Below are 21,360 nucleotides of genomic sequence, written 5' to 3' on the forward strand. Positions count from 1 at the left end.
CGCTAACTGAGAAACAAGGTTAAATCAAGGGATCCTTTAAATCAATATTGTAGTAGCACAAACAAATTATGCAATGAATAAGCTAAGAACCATGTACGCAACGAACAACCCCTAAACTATGTGATTAGTTTAGTCCAATATCTTACAAATCATAGTATATTATTTTCATTAGTACATATCATACACAAATAAGAAAGAAATATTGATGGGGAGTAACTACTGACTAATACATAAAGTGCTAATGAAATTCCACCATCCTATAGACTTGAGACAATAATATTGTTTGTAGAATTTGGCCACATGAAGAACAATGTCACACAAGAGGGATTTGAACAAAATCATATAATCATGCTTGCAACACATTATAATGTCATGAATGAAAAATATTGATAGAGACAAAAAATGTATGAAAATGGAATGATTAGTCTAGCTAACCAATCAGTCCAAGATTTCTCACATTGTAATAATTTTTTGTTGTAATCAGAACAAAAAATGTCTCAGTAAAACTTACACACTCGGAGAAGAACCTCAGCCACTTTAAATTTAATTTTATGTGTGAAAAATAAAAATATTTGTTCTATTTTGATCTGTTACAAACAAAAAACGGATGCCACTAATGATTTTGCATCGGTTACTTACCATAAAAGTCAACATTATTATCCATAATTAATGTTAAGATTACTACCGCCATACACGTACGGTCCAGATTTCGTTACAAACAATGAACGGTCTTGATCTCTCTATAGTCTTCAACTCCGTACGTTTTTCCCGCCCAGGAAGAAAAACCTCTCTCTCTATTTGTCTGAAACCCAAAAATCCCAAACCGAAAAATCAAGAAAAGGAAAATTCCTCACCAAGCCCCGACCCGAAAACCCAACTCCGCCGCGAAATCCACCAAGGTCCGACCCGATTCCCCACCCCAATTCCTTCTACATTTCCCTCAATTCCCACTCGCTTTCTTGATTTAGAAACTAAAAACCTGTTCGCGATTCTTGCAGAGCAATCGGGTTTTAGGGTTTCCGCCCCGAAAATGTCGACCCGGAACCGCCGTGCACCGCCGTCCTCGGGTAACAGGGCACCGATTCCGCAGAATCCGAACAAGAAGGCCATGGCGGCGAAGCCTCAAGTGGCGAAGAAACGAACGGCGCTGTGTGACGTCACCAACCAAAGAAATGGGTCTCAAACTGGTCCATGGAGCTCTGCTTCTTCTTTGAAGCCTATGGTGCGTCGCTGCGTCTTTGTTCCTCTTTAATTTACAGTGTGGTAATTTATAATTTCAGTGGGTAATTATTATATTTATCGGGGTTTGCTATTATTAGTTCATTTCTTTCTTTTTATGTTTCTTGAAACTATGAATATGTTGGAGTATTAATTGAAGTTGAACCTTGAATTTTTCTGTACATGTAACCCAGTAATTTTGCCTATTTCCTTTATCAAATGGTCAATTTGAAGTGACCTAGGGTTGAAATGCAATTTGGGGCTATTCAATTATCTTAGACAATTGGGTTTTGCTGTTTAATTTCAAAGGAAAAGAAAATTCAGAACAGGTTTTACTGTGTTGCTTAATATCATACATTTAAGTGGAGCTATTTCTATAGGAATAGTAATTGACTGGTTGCTATGCAAATTGGAGATGTAGGGAATGTACATGTTCATATTTTCCTTTCTTGATTTGTAACATTAGTGGCGCATTCAGTTCGAATTATCTTGGTGCATTCAGTTTGACCGGTAACCCCATTATGTGATCGTATAGTTCTAGTTGTAGATGAGTGTTTTATGCTATGGATCCAATTAGTGTATATTTCTCTTGCTTTAGTAGTTGTCTGTCTTTTTGTTTTTACTGATAGTTGTGTCACTATGTTGTTATGTGAGATTATTCTATATTTTCTTGAGCTTTTTCCTGAAAGGGCGCAACGGGTTTTGCAATTGACATGAGAAGCTAGTGGAATGGTTATATCAAATTCTTTTATTCGTTTTATTGTTACAGTAAGCATTTTGATCCTGCATTTTGTATTGATTGCAGCCAAAGTTCATAAAGGTGTATTGATGAATATTAGTATTATTACGGACAAGAGGATTAACTATGTTTTTCTCATATAAAGGTGCCATGTACAACTAAAGTTGTGAAGACAAAGAAGGAAACATCTACTTCCATTAGTAATCATGGCCTCTCAGGGAATGTTTTTCCTGAATCACTGAATTCAAAGTCAAGTGTCTTGGTTCCTTATAGTGACACGTCAGTTTCAAGAAGTGTCGAGTCTATTGAAACAATTGCCACCAACCATTCTCCCAGCAGCAGGGGTACTGTTTTTCCTGCTTCGAGTAGCATAATACAAGCTCTCAGAAGCAAGGATGTCTCTCCAAGTAGATCAGTTTCTTTGGATGAGAGCATGTCTACTTCTAACTCTGTGAAGAGTCCAGAATTTGAATATATTGACAGTGAGGACATTTCAGAAGTCAAATCTATTGAGAAGAAGACAATAAGCAGCCTCTACACTACAGACATCCCACAAATAGAAGGTCTCTTCTTCTATAACATTTTGTCTCCCCTGCTCCTTTTATTTCTAAAGATATCCTATCTGTTTTAGTTCAGGATCCTCATTCACTTAAACTGCCAAAGGAGACTTAGTATACATCATGATCGAATGGTTGCTAGCTAGGTACTCAAGCGAATAATACTGATGTGTATATATGTTTCAAATCTTGATTTCAGGAATTATCCAGAAGAGAGATGTATTTACAGATACAGTGACAGGAGAAGAAATTGTTGATATCGATAACAATCTTACGGACCCACAGTTCTGTGCAACCATTGCTTCTGACATATACAAGTACTTGCTTGAATCTGAGGTTTGATGTTACCTTTTAAGCAATGAATGTTTTCGATTGATGCATACATATTTCTTTAGATTGTGTGAACTTCTCCATTTGTAACCACGAATTGTTGTCATGTTGATGTGTTGAATTGTCTCTAGCTTTATCTAAAATAAAATAGTATATGAGGATGCTAGAGCATGTATGTCGCATGTCAACAATTTGTAGGGTGTTGCCGATTGGCAGGCTTTTTTTGCAAATTTGTTTGTTGTTGTTGTAGTCACACAAAGATTTCATCCCATTCATTATTCTATTACTGGATTGTACAGTTCCTGACTGTTACACTGATTCTGTAAAGTCCTAAGAGAGTCAGGGTTTGTGGTAGCAATAAAAACTTTTTAGCTTTCTATTTGCTCATATAATTTGAACCAAATCCGAAAATTGGATATAGTTCTTATGCACAAAGTATTATGCTGCATGATTATTATTTATTAAGATATCAAAAGAAAACTATCTTATTTGGTTCTCTGTCCCATGTAAATATTTTGTCGTCTATCACTCTCCTCCCATCTTCTGAGTCATCTGATTTGTTCAGCTTCTCGGGTTTCAGGTAAATAGAAGGCCCGCAATGGACTTCATAGAAAGGGTGCAGAACGACATTGATGCTAGAATGCGGGCTGTTCTGATTGATTGGCTAATAGAGGTAAGTTATGGTGGGTGATGATGATATTGCGGGGCTGATGATTTATAATGCAAGATTTTGCCGCTCCGCTAACCCATTATCTGGTTTATGTTTACCGTCTACAAAGCATTACCAAATCAAATGTTGATAGTGGGGTTTTTTTTTGCATTATTAAAAAGTATCATTCTCAACATCATCAAGCAATTTTTGGATGTGGGATATTTTCATTGATTGGCTATCCTGACCTCTAATGAATCTATAGGTTGCCGAAGAATTCAGGCTGGTACCGGACACACTATTTCTCACTGTCAACTATGTAGATCGTTATCTTTCTGGCAATGCGATAAAAAGGCAACGATTGCAACTGCTGGGTGTTGCCTGCATGATGATTGCAGCGTAAGATCCTATGTTACTTCTTATTTATTGAACAATTTTTTCTTTTGGATGTGGATCATCTCTTTGGCTATCTAAATATATATACAAGTATATGAAGGAAGAGTTCTTGTTATATGTAATGAAATGAAATGAATGCCAACTTTGCCAGTAAATACGAGGAGATTCATGTTCCAGAGGTGGAAGAGTTCTGTTACATTACAGACAATACATACTTCAAAGACGAGGTTGGTGATCTCTTTTATGATTATTGTTGTACTTCTTGATGCTTTTTCAGTTGTTTTATTCTATATTTTGCAAGTCCTGAGCTGTATGATGGATGCAGGTTTTGCAAATGGAATCTGACGTGTTGAATCATTTGAAGTTTGAAATGACAGCTCCAACAGCTATGTGCTTTTTGAGGTCATGGCTAGCTTTGTTTACTATCTTTTTGTTCTTATTCTTTTTTTGTAAAGTTGTTTACTATCCGTCAAACAGGAAGGTTATATCTGTTAGTATTGATGTTGATTTCTGGTTTATGACAATTTTGCAGGCGCTTTTGTTCGGTTGTTGAAAGAACCAGTTGTGAGGTATGCATCTCTGACCTGGCTGCCTTTTCTTGTTTAATTTTGTACACCATCAGTTGGGGCTTTGCATGTTTGGGTCAGTACATATTTGACTGTCAGTTTCTTTGTGACTGTCATTAATGAAAGGAGAAATAACTTGATCCTGGGGCTGCTGATATATATGCTTTATGCGTTTTATCTATTTTCCCCAACTTTGATAGTATTAAGACAATGGTGTTGCATCCCTAACCTACAACTTTTTGTAGGTGCCTCCAGTGCTGTTCCAGTGCTTGGCCCACTACATTGCAGAGTTATCTCTTCTAGAATACAACATGCTTGGCTATGCCCCATCGCTGATTGCTGCTTCTGCTACTTTCTTGGCGAATTATATACTTTCTCCTTCAAAGAGGCCTTGGGTATGTATGAAAGTATTTGTCAGATTCTATTTCTTGCTCAGACATGTTGTTCCCTCTTGCTTGACATGGAATTTGGTTTGTCTTTTTTGGTCCAGAATTCTACATTAAGACATTACACAAACTACCGAGCCTGTGATTTGTGTGATTGTGTTAAAGTGTTACATCACCTGTGTTGTAATGGCAGCGGTTCTAACTTAGCTGCAGTTCGAGAGAAGTATTGTCAACACAAGGTATTAAGATTCTCTTTCTCTCTCTTTCCTCTCTAACAATAATGTAAGCAGTGCTGATATTTATGGCTCTTCTGAAATTCATATGAACTTATATTCATGTTTCTTTCCACCTTAGTACAAGTTTGTTGCCAAGAAGTACTGCCCTCCGTCAATACCTCCAGAGTTCTTCCACGATCCTAGCAACTAGAAGCTCGCAGTTTGATGTATGATGTCCTTTGTTGAGTTGGTGAGGCTCATTCCTATTACATCCTTTGCACATATTTGACTCACGTTGCTGCTGTGGGATAATCAGTTAGCTCTGATTTGCATTGTTCCTTGTTAAGAACTCACCAAAAGTTGGCCTTGTATAAAGATAGAATGTGGTGCAGTTGTTGTTCTCGTATAGATACTTTGGTCTACAGTATAAGAGATCGACATACAGTCAGATACCAAAGTGATAAATGTTTTGTATATGCTTTATGATTGTCGGAAGTGTAGACTCCATAAGGGTTGGATACGGTTCATTCTTTTGTGGAAATGCAGTAAAGAAACTATGATTCGTATATTGGTACATGCATGTCAGCCCAGAATGGGCATTGTTGGAATTGAGAAACCTTAGTGGTTTGTAACCGGATTTTGGAGTAAACTTCTAATATTCTGGTCCTTGAATCCGTATCGCCACCAGTGGCGTAGGGAGGGTAGGGCGAGAAGGGTCAATTGACCCTTCTAGCTATTTGAATTAAGCAGCCATTCGTTGAAATATCTGATAATCACATATATAAACTATGATTAATGACCCTCCTCGTATAAGAAAATCTGTATAATTGAAAGGGAACATGATCAAAAGTTTTGATCTTATGGCCCATTCACCCCACAAGTCCAGTGTTTAGACGGGTGTCCACCATGTTTTAACTTTTTACTGCATTTTATTTATTAAGTGGTCAATTAATAATAATTATGTCCCATAAATCAACACGGTTAAACAATATATATTTAGATTTATACACCCTTTTTTCACTCATGGTCTCTAGCAAATCAAGTCAAAATTAGAAGAATGAAATATAAAGTAATATATCTAGTATTTTTTTTTAACAATGGATGTAATTTATGTTATTTGATGAAGTTCATCTTTGTCCAGACCCCCACCAACAACCAAGATTGATTGGGTTAAATAATTTATCAAATGCTGATTTAATGTGAAGAATATAGGTTGCTTAAGAAGAGTTAAGTTTTGACCCTTCTAAATAATATTTCTGGCTACGCCACTGATCGCCACCACAGTTTTGGTGTCAACCAAATCCCAGATAACTATAATTCTCATAAAACACCAACTCTTAATCCCTCAGCAGATTTTGTTTCCAACAATACCATATACAGGTCTCTCCCGAACCAAATTTGAGTAAAATGGTGATGGAGAAGAATAGATAAGTCTGGAAGAAGAGACTTACATATAAATAGAGAAAGTAAAATAGAGTGCTCAAAAATAGTTTGCACATTTACAACGAAAATAGTACAAATGAAATAGGGTGGCCAAAATGGTTTAAATTCAAATGAATAAGAGCTACTAAAACTTTCGGTATATGAATTGTTCCATATGAGTTTCTTATGGTCATGAAATTCAAACATTAATTTTGATAAAGATTCCGCAATCTCTCCCTTCTAAAATAGCACCATGGTACAACTTTGCTGACGTCATGGCGGTCATGCCCTAAAGTGACCGTAGAGTAGTAAAGACAGAGTCGCGGACCGTTTGAAATTTGAATTCGAATACCCCCTAGATAGCAAATCTAACCTCACAGGCTGTGACTCTCGACCCAAATTAACGGACCAATAAATCCCACCCGAGACAACACATGTCCACGTTTTCAAAACTCACGTGGTCCCCACTCATGTCCGCTCCTAACGAATACCGAGCCCAACCAACGGTCCGGATCTCGTGCAAATTCAAATGGTCCAATCTCCCCGCCTTAAAAGTATAATTTACCCAATTAATTATATCACCCCCAGGTCACTCTAACCACACCCTTCTCTCTGCTCAGAGCTTAAGAAAGAAAGAGCCTTTGTGTCTTTCACACTCTTACTCTTTTTTCTTTCTCTCTTTTTTTGGACCTGGAAATTTGAATTGGGTTGGATCCGGAATGTCGTCGACCCAGAACCGCCGGTCAGGTTTTCCGTCGTCGTCGCTGGCCAAGCGGCAGGCTTCGTCGTCGTCCTCGAATGTGGGGAAGTTTCCGGTGGCGGAGCCCAGATTGGCCAAGAAGCGAGCACCGTTGAGTAATCTGACCAATCGGAGCAATGTGGGGGCCGGTAGTGCTTCGAAGAGTGCGTTGGTATGTTTTCGAATTGGGTTTTTGTTTTTGAGTTTTGGGTATGGAAAGAGATGAGGAAAGTTTGAATCTTTGATTGGTTTGGGTGTTGGTTCTTGTTTGAATGCTGAGCTGGGTTTTTGGTTTTTGTTTGATGTGAAGTTGTGAAGAGAAGTAAGATTTAGTTTTTGTGTGCTTAGTGTATTCCTAGTTGAGATTGGGGAGCTTGTTTATGTGTGTACTTGCTATTGTGTTCTTCTTTGTGATGCCTAAAGCAAGTTAGAAGAGCTAGAAGCATCTGTGATCTCATTGTGGTTTTAATTTTGACACATTTGTGATCTCATTGTGGTTTTAAATGAAGTTTTTGCCTATGTAGCTGCATTTGTTTTGTGCTTACAGCTATACTGATGATTAATGAGTCCTCACAAACTGGTATGGGGTTTTACTAAACTGATGAGTCATTAGATACATGGATCTAGTTTGAGCTACGCTTTTTTTATACTTGGGTGTTTTGCTTAACTGAATTCGCATTGTGGGTAACTCAACTTATGATTGCTGATCTTTGCTGATAAGCATTTGAATAGTAGTACTTGTAGTGATAGTTAATCGGCCAATGTGTGCTTTTAGTAAAACTGATGTTGTTTCTGGTTTTGGTCCCAATTGCTTTTAAACTAACTCAATGTGATGCACAGTTTTAAGTTCTATTCTTGTGTTGTTAGTTTGAAAGGATGATTAATTGAATGAATTTCATATCTTAAGGTACCTTGTAAGATTGCCAAAGTGAAGAAGGGATCACCTGCTAGCACCAGTAATAGAGGAATCTCAGGGAGTAATGTACCTGCTGCTTCGTGCAGTGTTAAACCAAGTACTATTGTTCTACCGAAAGTGACTGCTGTCCAAAGAAGTGATGAGGTTTTCCCAAAGTCTACATCTGTCCAAAGGAGTGGAGAAGCTGCCCCTATCTCAGTTGTCATACCTGTCCCCTGTAACATGGATGAATCTCCAAGTAAATCGGATGGAGATTCTGTTTCTATGGATGAGACAATGTCGACTTGTGATTCTTTCAAGAGTCCGCAAGTGGAGTACATCGATAACAATGATGTTCAAGCAATTGATTCTATTAACCGAAAGACATTCAGCCACCTCCACATCTCAGACCAACCAGAAACTACAGGTAGCATATTTGAACAAACTTTTGAAATTTCCTGTGCTGCTGTGCATTTCACTTGTGTTCTTAGTTTCCATGGTTTAAAAAGATACTTCAATTTTGCTTCAATTTGTGGTGTAATGGTTATTGATATGATTGCAGGGATCGTCTGCAGTAGGGAACTACTTGTGGAGTTGGAAGGAGATGGTAGTGTTGCGGACATTGATAACCGTTTCATGGATCCACAGCTCTGTGCAACCTTTGCTTGTGATATTTACAAGCACTTGCGTGCTTCTGAGGTGAAGAAAAGGCCTTCCACAGATTACATGGACAAAATTCAGAAAGACATTAATCCAAGCATGCGTGCAATACTTGTTGATTGGCTTGTGGAGGTAATTGATCTCTCTAGGTAGCTTAACATGGTTATTAGTATGTGTACATGGAAATAGGGATCTAGTTTTTTTTTTTTTTTTTTTTGTTTTTTTATTTTTTATTTATCTTTATAAGGTTCATTGGTTTACGTGCGATGCTAGGGAGGCTAAATTCGTATTGCAACTGCAGGTGGCTGAAGAATACAGGCTTGTACCTGATACATTGTATCTGACTGTGAACTACATAGACCGATATCTTACAGGGAACCCTATGAATAGACAACGGTTACAGTTACTTGGTGTTGCTTGTATGATGATTGCATCGTAAGAACATACATACTCTCCTTTGTTTGCACTGTGTTATAAACACTTGTGTATTAATTGTTCATTTTTTGTTTTGATCTCTTTTACACTTGGCACATAATATTGACAGAGTACTTTCTTTATATTTCCAGAAAATATGAAGAGATCTGTGCACCCCAGGTTGAAGAGTTTTGTTACATTACTGACAACACATATTTCAAGGAAGAAGTAAGACTTATCCTTCTTTGAGTGAAATGTGGGACTTTAGATGTATCCTTGAGTTGCTGATAAAGCCTGTAAAGCCTTGGTGAACTTACAATTTTAATGCGGCAGGTTTTGGAAATGGAATCTTCTGTTTTGAATTACTTGAAGTTTGAAATGACAGCCGCAACAACCAAATGCTTCTTAAGGTGATTGCTAGCTTATATCATACATCACACATATTGATTGTACTGGTGTTGACCATCATTGATATGAATTATAGGCGATTTGTTCGCGCTGCTCAAGGGGTCAATGAGCTTCCATCAATGCAGTTGGAGTGCTTGGCAAACTATCTTGCAGAACTATCACTTCTAGATTACAGCATGCTTTCTTATGCTCCATCACTTGTAGCTGCTTCTGCAATATTCCTGGCGAATTACATAACACTCCCCTCAAAGAGACCATGGGTACGTGTCCCATATAGATTTCTTTTAAATGGCTTACTCAGAATATACACAACATTTGGGTATAGTACTCCCTTGCAACATAGACTTGAATGAATGCCTTATGTTTTTATTTGCTGTTTTTGGAAGCAGAATGCTACCTTGCAGCATTACACACTATACCAGCCTTCGGATTTGCGTGAATGCGTCAAGGATCTCCATCGCCTATGTTGTGATAACCAGAATTCTAGTTTACCTGCTATCAGAGAGAAATACAGTCAGCATAAGGTAAACAAAGATCTCTCTCTCTCTCTCATTCTCCACAACTGGTATTTAATTATGCCTAACTGACATTTTCTTTTGCTAATTTCAGTACAAGTATGTAGCCAAGATGTACTGCCCACCAACAATCCCTAAAGAGTACCAAGCATAGCAAGGGTATTGTACTACTACTCCAATACTCTGTTGGACTTCTGGTAGCTTAACTTTTAGCGGCTAGTTTTTCTTCTCCATGCCAATGAATCGACTTTTCCCTGCCACTGTAAAGTTCCCCCTTTTAGTTTCTTTGGATTATCTTTGATTTAATGTATAAAACCCCAATAGTTTTGTGCTTGCTATTGAGGACCATGTAGTAGGTTTTTCAGTCAACAAAAAAGCTCATCGAGTTGATCAATCCCATGTTATCAAGTGCTAAAGCTTGCTCTCATGCTTTATATTGTTTCTATTTGGGGTTGCAATAAACAATCCAATATCAAAATCTTGCGTCACCAAGAAAAGAACAGAAGTTTAAAGAACAAAACTGAGAGAAGACTCTAATTTGAAAGTCATATTATTGTATCCAAAAAAAAGAAAGTCTATTATATTATCTATCAAGACTCGTTCTACTTCTGTCAGGACTAAAATCACCAGGGACCAACAAACAACCAAGTCATTTTCAGATTACCAATCAAACTAAACGATCAAGTCAATATTGAAAGCTAAAAGAACGAGATCACCTTTCGGGTTAGGCATCATTCAAGAAAGGCTCATTATGTGTCACCACATATAAAGTGTAAACCAAAGATGATGCTGATGTTTATTATTGGAAGTAAAAGAAAAACCAAGTGCGCGACTGTTTTTGGGGCAGGATTCATTTAAGAAAGGTTCATTAGTCGACTACCATATACAGAAGAAGATGATGACCATATAAGAATAGGAGAATGTATGACTTACTTGTCAAGTAACAAACACAGTAGAATAAACAAAATTTGTATATATAGCTTCAACTGCCTTGCTAGTTAACATTAGGTACCATGGGTACATTGGTTTTGGTGTTTTGCTTGTGGCTGACCTTCAACATTCCTCCTCTCATTTCTGGCAGAAGTCTAAATGATGAGCACAAAAGGGAGCTTGTTTCGATGAATCCTGGTACATACACGAGTAACACTACTACCAACTCTAGTTAATTCTTTGATGTAGTTCAGAGTTAGTGGTGTTATCTATGTCATGATACTTTGCATTTCTAACACTGTGTACAATCTTTCAAGGTTTCATAAGCATTGATTGTGGAGCGCCTGTGGACAACCCAGATGAATCAAACATATATTATCAGACAGACAGAGAGTTCGAAAGCAATAGTAAAAGGCCCCCCACCCTTACAGTTATGTGATTGGGTCATTCCTTATGTCGAAAGAAAGGAAATGGAGAACATAGTTGATCCGAGATTACAAAGATACTGCATAAACTCCGCCTGGAGAGCCATAGGTAGCAATGGCTTGTTTACCTTCTCTGGCAGTACAAAGGCCAGACATCAGCTATGTGTATGATGAGTTAAGGGAATGCCTGAAAATGGAGATGGCATCTGAGAAACCTCTGGTGATGGAGGGCAACCAAACCTGGTCAAGTGGCTCAGCGTCATACTACTCCTTTGGATGATCCAAAAACCGAAATGCACCACACTTGCTAGTTTTAAGTCTTGTTCAGGATTGAGACTTTCCTAGTGTTTGTAGATGCTAAGACTAGATATAATATAGATGTGTACCTTTACTATCCACTTTGATCTCAGAAACTATCGTTCTTCTTTTCTTTGAATCAAACCTTGCTAGTACAAGGTAAAATCACCAAAATGTTTATAAAAGATAAAGGGAGATACAAGCGTGACGAGAGGACATACCCTATTCATTAAAAAAATAAAGTATCAAATCAATGGTGAGTACGGACAAACAACATCCTCGTCTTCCAAAACAAAAAGAAACCATCCAAAACAACAACCAGGAAGACCGAATTTATCACTAATCCAAAATTGATCGATAAAAGTTGAAGGTAAATCAAACTAATAGAATTTGTTAGGCCATAACAACTTAAGGGAAAAAAAAATGTAGCAGGAGCCAATCACTATATGAACATCAGATGATACCAACTCAATCATTTGATGCATGAAAACATAACCTTTAACATGAGCCATTTGATCTGGGAAGTTTTTCAAGTGTAAGACTTCCTTTAGTCTTCTCAACTCCCTCACTTCTCATTTTTTCAACCATGACAACCATACCTAAAGCACCAAAATTAGCCGATGCAATCTCAAAATGTATCACCTTTTGTACATGGAGTTAAATATTTGTAAGTTAAATGTTTGTAAGTTAAATATTTGTAAGAGTTTGATAAGTTAAATGTTCTAAAGGGAGTGACCCATAGGTCTCCCACTCACAATCCTTGTGTCTTAAAAAAAAAAATCGTAACCTATGACACAAACTAATATATCGAATTGGCGTCTAATTTGGGTAACTATTTGTAGCACAATCGCAGACATGATGTATTCACATACTCCAGTCGTGAGATTAAAATGTAGAATCTCTTCTCCCACTGAAATCAATACTAACAGTTAAGGTGTATTAATCTCAGGTTAATGCTTCTCATATACTCAAACCATGTATTTTTTATACTAAAAGACTAGATTACACAGAGCTGCCTCTAGGGCAACCCGAACCAAAAAAGTCAAAGGAGATGGCATTCCTAATTGACCAAGGGAAGCTTGAATCCCAACTGCGGGGTCTCTCCAGATTGTGGCCCAAGACAGCTAAGGCATTTGCTACAAAATTTGCCTCTCGGAAAACATGATAGAAGGCAACCTGAGAGAAGGAAGCAACCAGAGTCTGAATGCCATTGATAATTAGAATGAGCTTCAAAGGGAATTTGCTACTCAAACCATGTTAACATCAAAAGTTTTTTTGAAACTGTAAAATGTATATTTCTGACCTCATTGAATTTTGTTGTTAATTCTAGATCCAACCAAGTTTGACCTCATCCTGTTAGTACTAGGATCTATAGTTTGTTTTAACCACATATCACTAGTCCCCAGATTAATGCTTCTTAGATTCTCAAATTATGTTAACATCAAATGTTTTAAAAAATTGAAATGTATGTATTTCTGACCTCTTTGAATTTTGCAGTTGTTTCTTGATCAAACCAAGTTTGAGGACCTTAGCCTGTTAGTACTAGGATTTATAATTTGTTTTAACCACATAACAAGCCCAAGTTAATGCTTTTCAGATTCTCAAAACTTTTCAATATAATGTGAAATGTACGTATTCTTGACCTCTTTGAATTTTGTTGTTGTTTCTTGATCGAACCAAGTTTGACATGTTAGTACTAGGATTTCTAGTTTGTTTTAACCACATAGCACTAGTCCTAAGGTTAATGTTTCTCAGATTCTCAAACTATGTTAACATCAAAAGTTTTTTGTGAAACGTATGTATTTAAATCATGTTAGATGCATCAGCTTTGTTTGAAAAAATGATTTCCACAACAGATTTAGGATTTATAGTTTGTTTTAGCCACATAGCACCAGTCCCAAGGTTAATGCTTCTCAGATTCTCAAACCATGTTAACATCAAAAGTTTTTGTGAAACGTATGTATTTAGAATCATGTTAGATGCATTAGCTTTGTTTGAAAAATGATTTACACAACAGATTTAGGATTTATAGTTTGTTTTAGCCACATAGCACTAATCCCAAGGTTAATGCTTCTCAGATTCTCAAACCATGTTAACACCAAAAGTTTTTGTGAAACGTATGTATTTAGAATCATGTTAGATGCATTAGCTTTGTTTGAAAAATGATTCACACAACAAATTTAAGATTTATAATTTGTTTTAGCCTCATAGCACTAATCCCAAAGTTAATGCTTCTCAGATTCTAAAACCATGTTAACATCAAAAGTTTATGTGAAACGTATGTATTTAGAATCATGTTAGATGCATTTGCTTTGTTTGAAAAAATGATTTACACAACAGATTTATGATTTATAGTTTGTTTTAGCCACACAACACTAATCTTAAGGTTAATGCTTCTCAGATTCTTAAACCATGTTAACATCAAAAAAATTTGTGTAACATATGTATTTAGAATCATGTTAGATGCATAAGCTTTATTCGAAACATAATTTACACAACATGTTGATACTTCTCATATTACAAAGTGTATATAATCATTATAGACTTTGGATTACATGACTCGTCTTTCAGTATTAAGAGTAGTTGATAAGATTTTGTAGAACCTGTAGCAAATTATCAGTGCGAACAATGGCACAACATTTTTTTCTCCAAAAATGTGGTATAAGATTTTTGTGTGTTGTCGTTTCATGTAAAAATGCAATTTCAATTTCATTGTATGATGAATATGCATAAAGTCTTGGTTTATATGATCAAAACCGTGACCTACGCAAACAAATGAAGCTTTGAAAATCAAGAATTAAGGATATGCGACTTCCATAACAATTGTTTTCTTCATAATTAATTAAATGTATGCAGTGAATTTTTCTTCCATAACCATTCACTAATTGCTGCTTTTTATTTAGTCGGCAGACATTTTATATAATAATGTGGAGCTGGTTGATGGGGAGTATCTAGAGTATGACTGGAATGGACAATGCAGTGTAATGGTTTCAAATTTCAATGCAACATTTGATATTGCTTAGTGGTGTGTTCGGGCAAAGCTTAATTTTGTATAAGCGTGGCATTGTGAACTTTTGGAAATTGATATCAACTGTATAAGTGGCTCATGTTGAGATATGAATCCCACATTGAAAAAATGAGACATTGTCTGTGAGTTTATAATGGTTGGAGTCACTGCATCCATTACCAATTGGTTTTAGATGTAAACTTCAAACTACTTCATCATGGTATCAGAGGGGGTTACCCACATTTATGTGTTAAAGCGTAACGGTCATACGGATTCCACGTCATCCAAAAGTTGGTTATATGTGACCGAAAAGTTAGTTACTTCATCTATAAGATGAATAAGATAGTCAAAAAAACTTTTTTTTTTTTTTAATAATACTAAAAAAAACTAGTTTAAACTATTACAAATAATAATGCAAATTCACACAAACGTTCTTACGTATATGAAGAGTCTAGTACTTAGTATAACAAAACTTGACTTGAAAGATAAACTCATTCACTCAACCTTCTTATAGTGAGTTTGTTTAGATACGATTATTTGGTCGAGTAATGAATATTGCATGCTTCGTGATAAGGTTCTTCTTCTGACAGTGGTGCTTCCTCTAAGAACATATCAGTACTCATTTAGTCTTATCTAGTTAGTTTGTTTAATTATCATAACTACGGCTCAGAATTTATTTGGTTAAGTAATGAATATTGCATGTTTTGTGATAGTGTTCTTCTGTGACTGACCTCAAAATTTACTAATGTTTTTCAAGTACTAATTGCACTAAATGTACTAATGTATTAATGTATTACAGAAAAAGTACAAATTTAGTTTGACATAAAATTGTGCAAGTTTACTTACCCAGCCATGTGTTTATCTTATGGTGATACTTTTACTGATGATGATGTGGTTGTGGAATGAGTGCATTTCAATTTTTAATTGTTCCTATGTGTTTATCTTATGGTGATACTTTGATTGTTGATGATGTTGTTGTGGAATGAGTGCATTTCAATTTTAATTGTTCCTATGATGTTGTTGTTGTGTAATGGTCTCATTAGCTTGATCTGCTAGTTGAGCATTCTCGAGAAAAACTAACCATTCAAATTGCAAATTATCTTATTGATAAGGGTCTTCTCCCGACAGCAGTACTTCCTCTGGGAGTAGCTCGGGACACAACGGTACATCCTCTGGGAGTAGCTCAGGACTTGCTCAATCTCCAGACATTGATATTTCTTCCCCTTTATTAGCTTTCAAGATGTTTGGAGATGCAATGATATTCATCTAAACTCGATGTATTGATGTTTAATAGTTTGTGGTCCTATAGAAATGAACATTGCATGTTTTTGTGTAGGTGGAGAATACTGCCGAGGTGGTTGTGCCTCAAGCTACTGAGGCGATTGTGTCTCAAGTTGCTGAGGCGGCTGTGCCTCAAGCTGCCGAAGCAGCTATTGATATTGTTGCGATTTGTTGAATCACATAGGCAAGAGTTTCGTCCTGCATAACACAGGGGTAGGTTTCTTTTGTTTTCATTTTAACTTGTTCTTTTTCATGTGTTTTATATTAACTTTTTGTTTTTTTTTTTTGGAAAATAGTCTAAACAGTGTCTCAAGTTTTAGATAAGCGAAGCTTTGGTATCTCAACTTTAAAAAACTTCATAACGGTATCTCACGTTTTAAACCTAATTAAAGATTAGTACCTTGAGCCTTTAGATCCGTTAAAAGAACTAACAACTGAATGATACTTTTGTCTTTCCCATCTAAATATTTTTTTCCCTGTTTTGTTTTAATTTTCCTTCTGTCTATTCATTGAGAGATTGAGAATTAGAAATTTGTCCTCTCCGATTCGTCGTCATCGTCCTCTCACCAACTTTCGCCAGCTGCTTTCTCCCCAAAAACATTAAATCCAAGCAGCCTCAATCCACGATAACCCCAAAAAAAAACTCCCCCAATCGATTTTTCATGGTAACCCATTTCCAAAGCTCCTATCTTTCTCTTCTGGGTTCCTCTCAATTTGACTAAAGCTTCAATCTTTGGTTCTAGGTTTCCATCATTTCTGCTAAAGTTTCAATCTTTACATGTTTGCTTAGCCATGGAATTTGGGTTCTGGACTTTTGTGGACATGGCCAGTGGAAGGTAGCTGTGTATGATTTTGGCGATAGGGAGGATATTGGTGAGGCAGTTGCCGACTATTCTGATTTTAACGATGTTGTTTCAAGCGTCGAAGCTGTCGATTGTCGGCGAGAGGGTTGGTGGCTTGGTGCAGTGAGTAAATGTTTAGGGAACAGACACTGGTATATTAAATCACGAGAACAACAATTTGCTTTCTAGGCATGAATCAAAGTTGAAAATGAACCAAAGGACATTAAAGTAGCCGTCGTGGACAATGGCTCTGCCGGAACCCGGCGACACCCACAAAATCAATTCGTTCAAAAACCATTTCAAATTGAAAACTAATTATCCAAAGATGTGGTGATATACCCAACTAACTAAAAATGGCAAAGTAAATGGCAAACTAATATACCGAGCTAATCAATTCTCTATGAGTGTGGGATTAGAAATAAAAGCAAAGTGGCGATAACCAGAAGAAGAAAAAGGAAGAAGGGTCGGAGGAGAGGAGAGAGAAAACCAAAAACTAATTAAAAATGATGAAAACAAAGAGTAAATCGGTAATGTTACAATAAAAAGATGTTTGCTGTTAGTTTTTTAACGAAACTAACAGCTCTATATACCAATCTTTAGTCGGGTTTAGAACGTGAGATACCGTTCTGAAGTTTTTCAAAGTTAAGATACTAAAGCTTTGCTTTTCCAAAAGGTGGGACATTGTTTGGATAATTTTCCCTTTTTTTAGTTTTTTTTTTTCAGTTGGAGCTCAGCCGGTGTTTAAATAAGGGTGAATACTATTTGAATCTGATAATAAAGGAGAATGAGATTATATTGTTGCTTGATCTCGCTGACCTGAGGACCATTGTCTTTTATCACTACCATTGCATTAAGACACAAGTATTCTTCCACAACTTCTTATATTTAACGTGTTCGAGAATCTATTTAGATTGTATTACATAAATGAGAAATAGGCTGGAGTTACGTATAGTAGTCATATTTTAGGGGAAATATATCTAATTTATGTGTTGAATGTTTTTGGGTCTCATTCTGTAGTCTTCATAGGGGCAAGATGCAAGGCTGCTTATATTGCTTTGCATTCAAGTAGTTATAATAATGTAAAAAGTGGGGTGTAAAGGTACTGGAACGTGAAGCAGAGAGACGTTTCAATCCTCGACGAACTGACAGAAAGTTAACAAAAACACCAGATTTTTGACGCTATGTAAAAACCTCAAAATAGAGGAAAAATCACAGCGGGGCACAAGCTCAGAAAACGAACTCAACTAGATGAATTTGTGTAGAGTCTTACAACTTCTTTGTAAACCCTATACTATTACAAATTCCTATCTCTAAGCAGAACGTCTTTTTCTTATTCTTTCTTCAATGATCTTCTCTTCAACACACAAGAGAATCACAGTCACACACAAAACAAGTCCAACTCAACAAGGAACGGTTGAACTTGTATATTCAGATGAGTAGCGGAATAAACACAATTTTCTCTCAAACGTCAAGCGTGCAAAGACCACCTTTTTCATCTGTTATACGCCTCTTTTATACAGCAGCAAAGACCTAGAACAAGCAACCCTAATCCCTGTCCCAAAAAGGAATTTACATCAAAGTTAAAAACCTTATAATAATAAGAAGATATTTATCTATTTAAACCATAAAAGAATATCCTATATGAAATAGGATTTCTTTCCTTCACACAACATATCAAACCTATTTAGAATAGATCTACCTTCCTTTATCAAACTCATTCCCAATAAGTAATGAGATCCTAACCAGTTAAGACTCAATCACTTATGAGAAGATCCATGTCAATAAGACATTCAAAACAACAAATCACTTAGACAAATATTTATCAAATAAAATCATCATGTATGCATATGACCGGTTACATCAATGACACAAGTCATGATGGTACTGCATTGCATTTTGCTGTTTAATGGTATAGGAATGCCAACACATAATAGTGATAATACCAATAGGGTGTGTGTGTGTGTGTGTGTATCTAAATGATAGAGTCAATGTCAGTCCTTTTCCTTGATGGTATCAGGCTTGTTTGAGATTTGTTATGTTCGTACTTTTTTGTTTTGGTGCTATTCAGATTATTTTAGTTTACCTCATTTGGCAGACTTCGCATTGTTGTGGGGAGAGTAGCATATTTTGAAAACCTATTTTGATATAATGTTTATTGATTGCAAACCTGTTTTGAAAACCTGTTTTGTTACCATGCTTGCAGGATCATCCAAAGAGGACACCCTCAGTGGTGGCAACCTCCTTGACTGAAAGGATGTTCTACTCTAACCAGACTCTTGGTTATGAGCTTCAGTGTGCGAAGAGAAGAATCCATTTTGATTGTTTGGTGTGCCTGCCGTCGATCTATGCTCCATTTCTCATTGAAATATTATATAACACTGTGATGGCGTGGGTTCTTCTTGAGGAACATGGCTATGTTGACCTAGATGCATTGTTGAGGATGACAAAGAGGAGGCTTCTATTGTGGAAGAAAAAACCCACCTCCTCTTTGTCATCTCCAACAATGCATCTAGGTCAACATAGCCATGTTCCTCAAGAAGAACCCACGCCATCGCAGTGTTATATAATATTTCAACGAGAAATGGAGCATAGATCGACGGCAGGCACGCCAAACAATCAAAACGGACTCTTCTCTTCGCACACTGAAGCTCATAACCAAGAGTCTGGTTAGAGTAGAATATCCTTTCAGTCAAGGAGGTTGCCACCACTGAGGCTTATGCTCCTATTTCTATTCTAACCTTTACATGGTAATTGGTGAGATACTAACTTTCCATGAAAGTTTTGAATCCTGAATCTTAAGTCCTTCCTTCAATAATATGTTACATGCATGTAGCTAGTAATATTACCTTATTCTCTCGATTATGTATCCTCTTGTTCATCTGTTCCTCTCACCTGGACTTTAATTCGTACAAGATCACAATTGATGCTATCTTGGACATTACAAGAACATACCAGATGGGAGAGCTTCCAATGAGGACCTTATAATGAGGACCAAGTGAGGACTTTCAAATGAATGGTTGGATGATATGCACATGAGAATTAGAGAATATCAATTAAAAGTCAAAACATTGATCCAACCGTTCATTTGAAAGTCCTCACTTGGTCCTCATTATAAGGTCCTCATTGGAAGCTCTCCCCATACCAGATATATAGAGATTAGCAGGAGATCCGTGTCTACTTTCTCCATGGAATATTTTGAACACCTCCATAAATCCACCAAATATAATTTTCTTGTGAGCTAACTCCTTAAAACTCCTAAATTATGTTAATTTATGGAACTACTTGTCTTTATATATAATTCTCAAAGGAAGCCACAAGTTATATGTCTAACTTGGGGAGCTATATACAAGCAGGAACCTTAGCTCAAGAGATCTGATAGAAAATATAGCTGACTCATTCTCCAACCTCAGATACAATCTTTGTACGTAAACATTTTCTTTCTCAGCAAGTTCAAAATCTTCCTTTCCTTTTCTCTATTTGGTGCAAAAATATTTAGCCTATTGCCAAATCTTGCTCTTTATTTCAGGGACCTATCACACAATGGATTGGCAGGTCTAATTTTTGAATCTCTAGCTCAACTGCCGCTCTTGACAGTTCTTTAAGTTTTCAGCTGTAATATTGTGATCCTTTTCGTAAAAAACAATGCTAATTAATGAGAGATATTACCACATTGCAATAACTTAATGGGGAACAAACTTGAAGGTACAGTTCCCAAGGCTCTGATGGAAAGGCATAATAGTGGAACATTAACACTGAAGTATGGGCTCCCTTGGTAAAAATTTCAGTCGTTTAGTGCACCCTTATGCTATGATGATAGTGAAGATATATTTGTTGACTTGCTTTTGTGAAAATTTACTGTTTGTTGTCGGGATGAAAGTTGAATGGTCATCAAAAGCAAAGACTTGGAGATTTACACACTTTGAGATTGTGAACCTTACCAATAACTTCACATTTGTTCTTGGAGGAGGAGGATATGGAAGAGCGTACCATGGCCTGGCCTGCTAAAAGACAGCACTCAAGTTGCCGTCAAGGTGCTTTCTTCTACCTCAAGGCAAGGGTCCCAAGGACTTCAATTCGAGGTAGATTTAACTATTAACTAGCTATACTGTAGCATACTTCAGAATCTACAAGGTTTTGGTTCATCAAAATTCAAATTCAGGTGGAACTCTTGCTGGGAATTCATCATAAGAATGTGGTTTCACTTTTTGGGTACTGTAATGAAGGTCTCAATATGGTACTTGTTTATGAGTTCTTGGTCTTTGGAAATTTGCAACAGCATCTATTAGCAGGTAAAGACAACTCTGCAATCAACACTAGCGCATGGACACTCTTCTTTTACTTCTATAGAAATTTCAAACATTTCTTTGTCAATAGAAAAATGTTGATGTTTGTAACAGATACAAGCACAGACATTTTGACTTGAAAGGAAGCTTCTAATTGCATTGGATGCAGCAAGAGGTTAGCAAGTC

The 21,360-nt window shown here is 36.6% G+C and overlaps 2 protein-coding genes across 2 annotated transcripts; both read left to right on the forward strand.

Annotated features, from left to right (window-relative positions):
* The first annotated feature begins 1,030 nt into the window (after window positions 1-1,030).
* Window positions 1,031-5,267, forward strand: LOC101306597 (cyclin-A1-1-like). Its single transcript, XM_004292667.1, has 11 exons — window positions 1,031-1,222; window positions 2,103-2,520; window positions 2,714-2,850; window positions 3,425-3,517; window positions 3,759-3,892; window positions 4,041-4,116; window positions 4,215-4,291; window positions 4,422-4,458; window positions 4,701-4,850; window positions 4,946-5,080; window positions 5,196-5,267. Exons 1-11 carry the CDS (start codon window positions 1,031-1,033, stop codon window positions 5,265-5,267), a joined length of 1,521 nt encoding a protein of 506 aa, XP_004292715.1.
* Window positions 5,268-7,076: 1,809 nt separating this feature from the next.
* On the forward strand, window positions 7,077-10,351 carry LOC101292178 (cyclin-A1-1-like). The gene is made up of 9 exons (XM_004290854.1): window positions 7,077-7,389; window positions 8,125-8,539; window positions 8,675-8,904; window positions 9,074-9,207; window positions 9,339-9,414; window positions 9,520-9,596; window positions 9,671-9,854; window positions 9,984-10,118; window positions 10,204-10,351. The coding sequence occupies exons 1-9, from the start codon at window positions 7,198-7,200 to the stop codon at window positions 10,261-10,263; spliced, it is 1,503 nt and encodes a 500-aa protein (XP_004290902.1). The 5' UTR covers window positions 7,077-7,197; the 3' UTR covers window positions 10,264-10,351.
* Window positions 10,352-21,360: the final 11,009 nt, after the last annotated feature.

Source organism: Fragaria vesca, linkage group LG2, assembly GCF_000184155.1.
Source record: "Fragaria vesca subsp. vesca linkage group LG2, FraVesHawaii_1.0, whole genome shotgun sequence".
NCBI lineage: Eukaryota > Viridiplantae > Streptophyta > Magnoliopsida > Rosales > Rosaceae > Fragaria > Fragaria vesca.

What these genes read in the sequence shown, in the direction of transcription:
- LOC101306597 (XM_004292667.1), top strand. Translation starts at nt 1,031, where the DNA reads ATGTCGACCCGGAACCGCCGTGCACCGCCGTCCTCGGGTAACAGGGCA. An exon ending in AGACATCCCACAAATAGAAG is followed by an intron (nt 2,521 to 2,713) that starts GTCTCTTCTTCT and finishes TCTTGATTTCAG; the next exon opens with GAATTATCCAGAAGAGAGAT. An exon ending in CTCCTTCAAAGAGGCCTTGG is followed by an intron (nt 4,851 to 4,945) that starts GTATGTATGAAA and finishes TTTTTGGTCCAG; the next exon opens with AATTCTACATTAAGACATTA.
- LOC101292178 (XM_004290854.1), top strand. Translation starts at nt 7,198, where the DNA reads ATGTCGTCGACCCAGAACCGCCGGTCAGGTTTTCCGTCGTCGTCGCTG. An exon ending in AGACCAACCAGAAACTACAG is followed by an intron (nt 8,540 to 8,674) that starts GTAGCATATTTG and finishes ATATGATTGCAG; the next exon opens with GGATCGTCTGCAGTAGGGAA. An exon ending in ACAACCAAATGCTTCTTAAG is followed by an intron (nt 9,597 to 9,670) that starts GTGATTGCTAGC and finishes TATGAATTATAG; the next exon opens with GCGATTTGTTCGCGCTGCTC.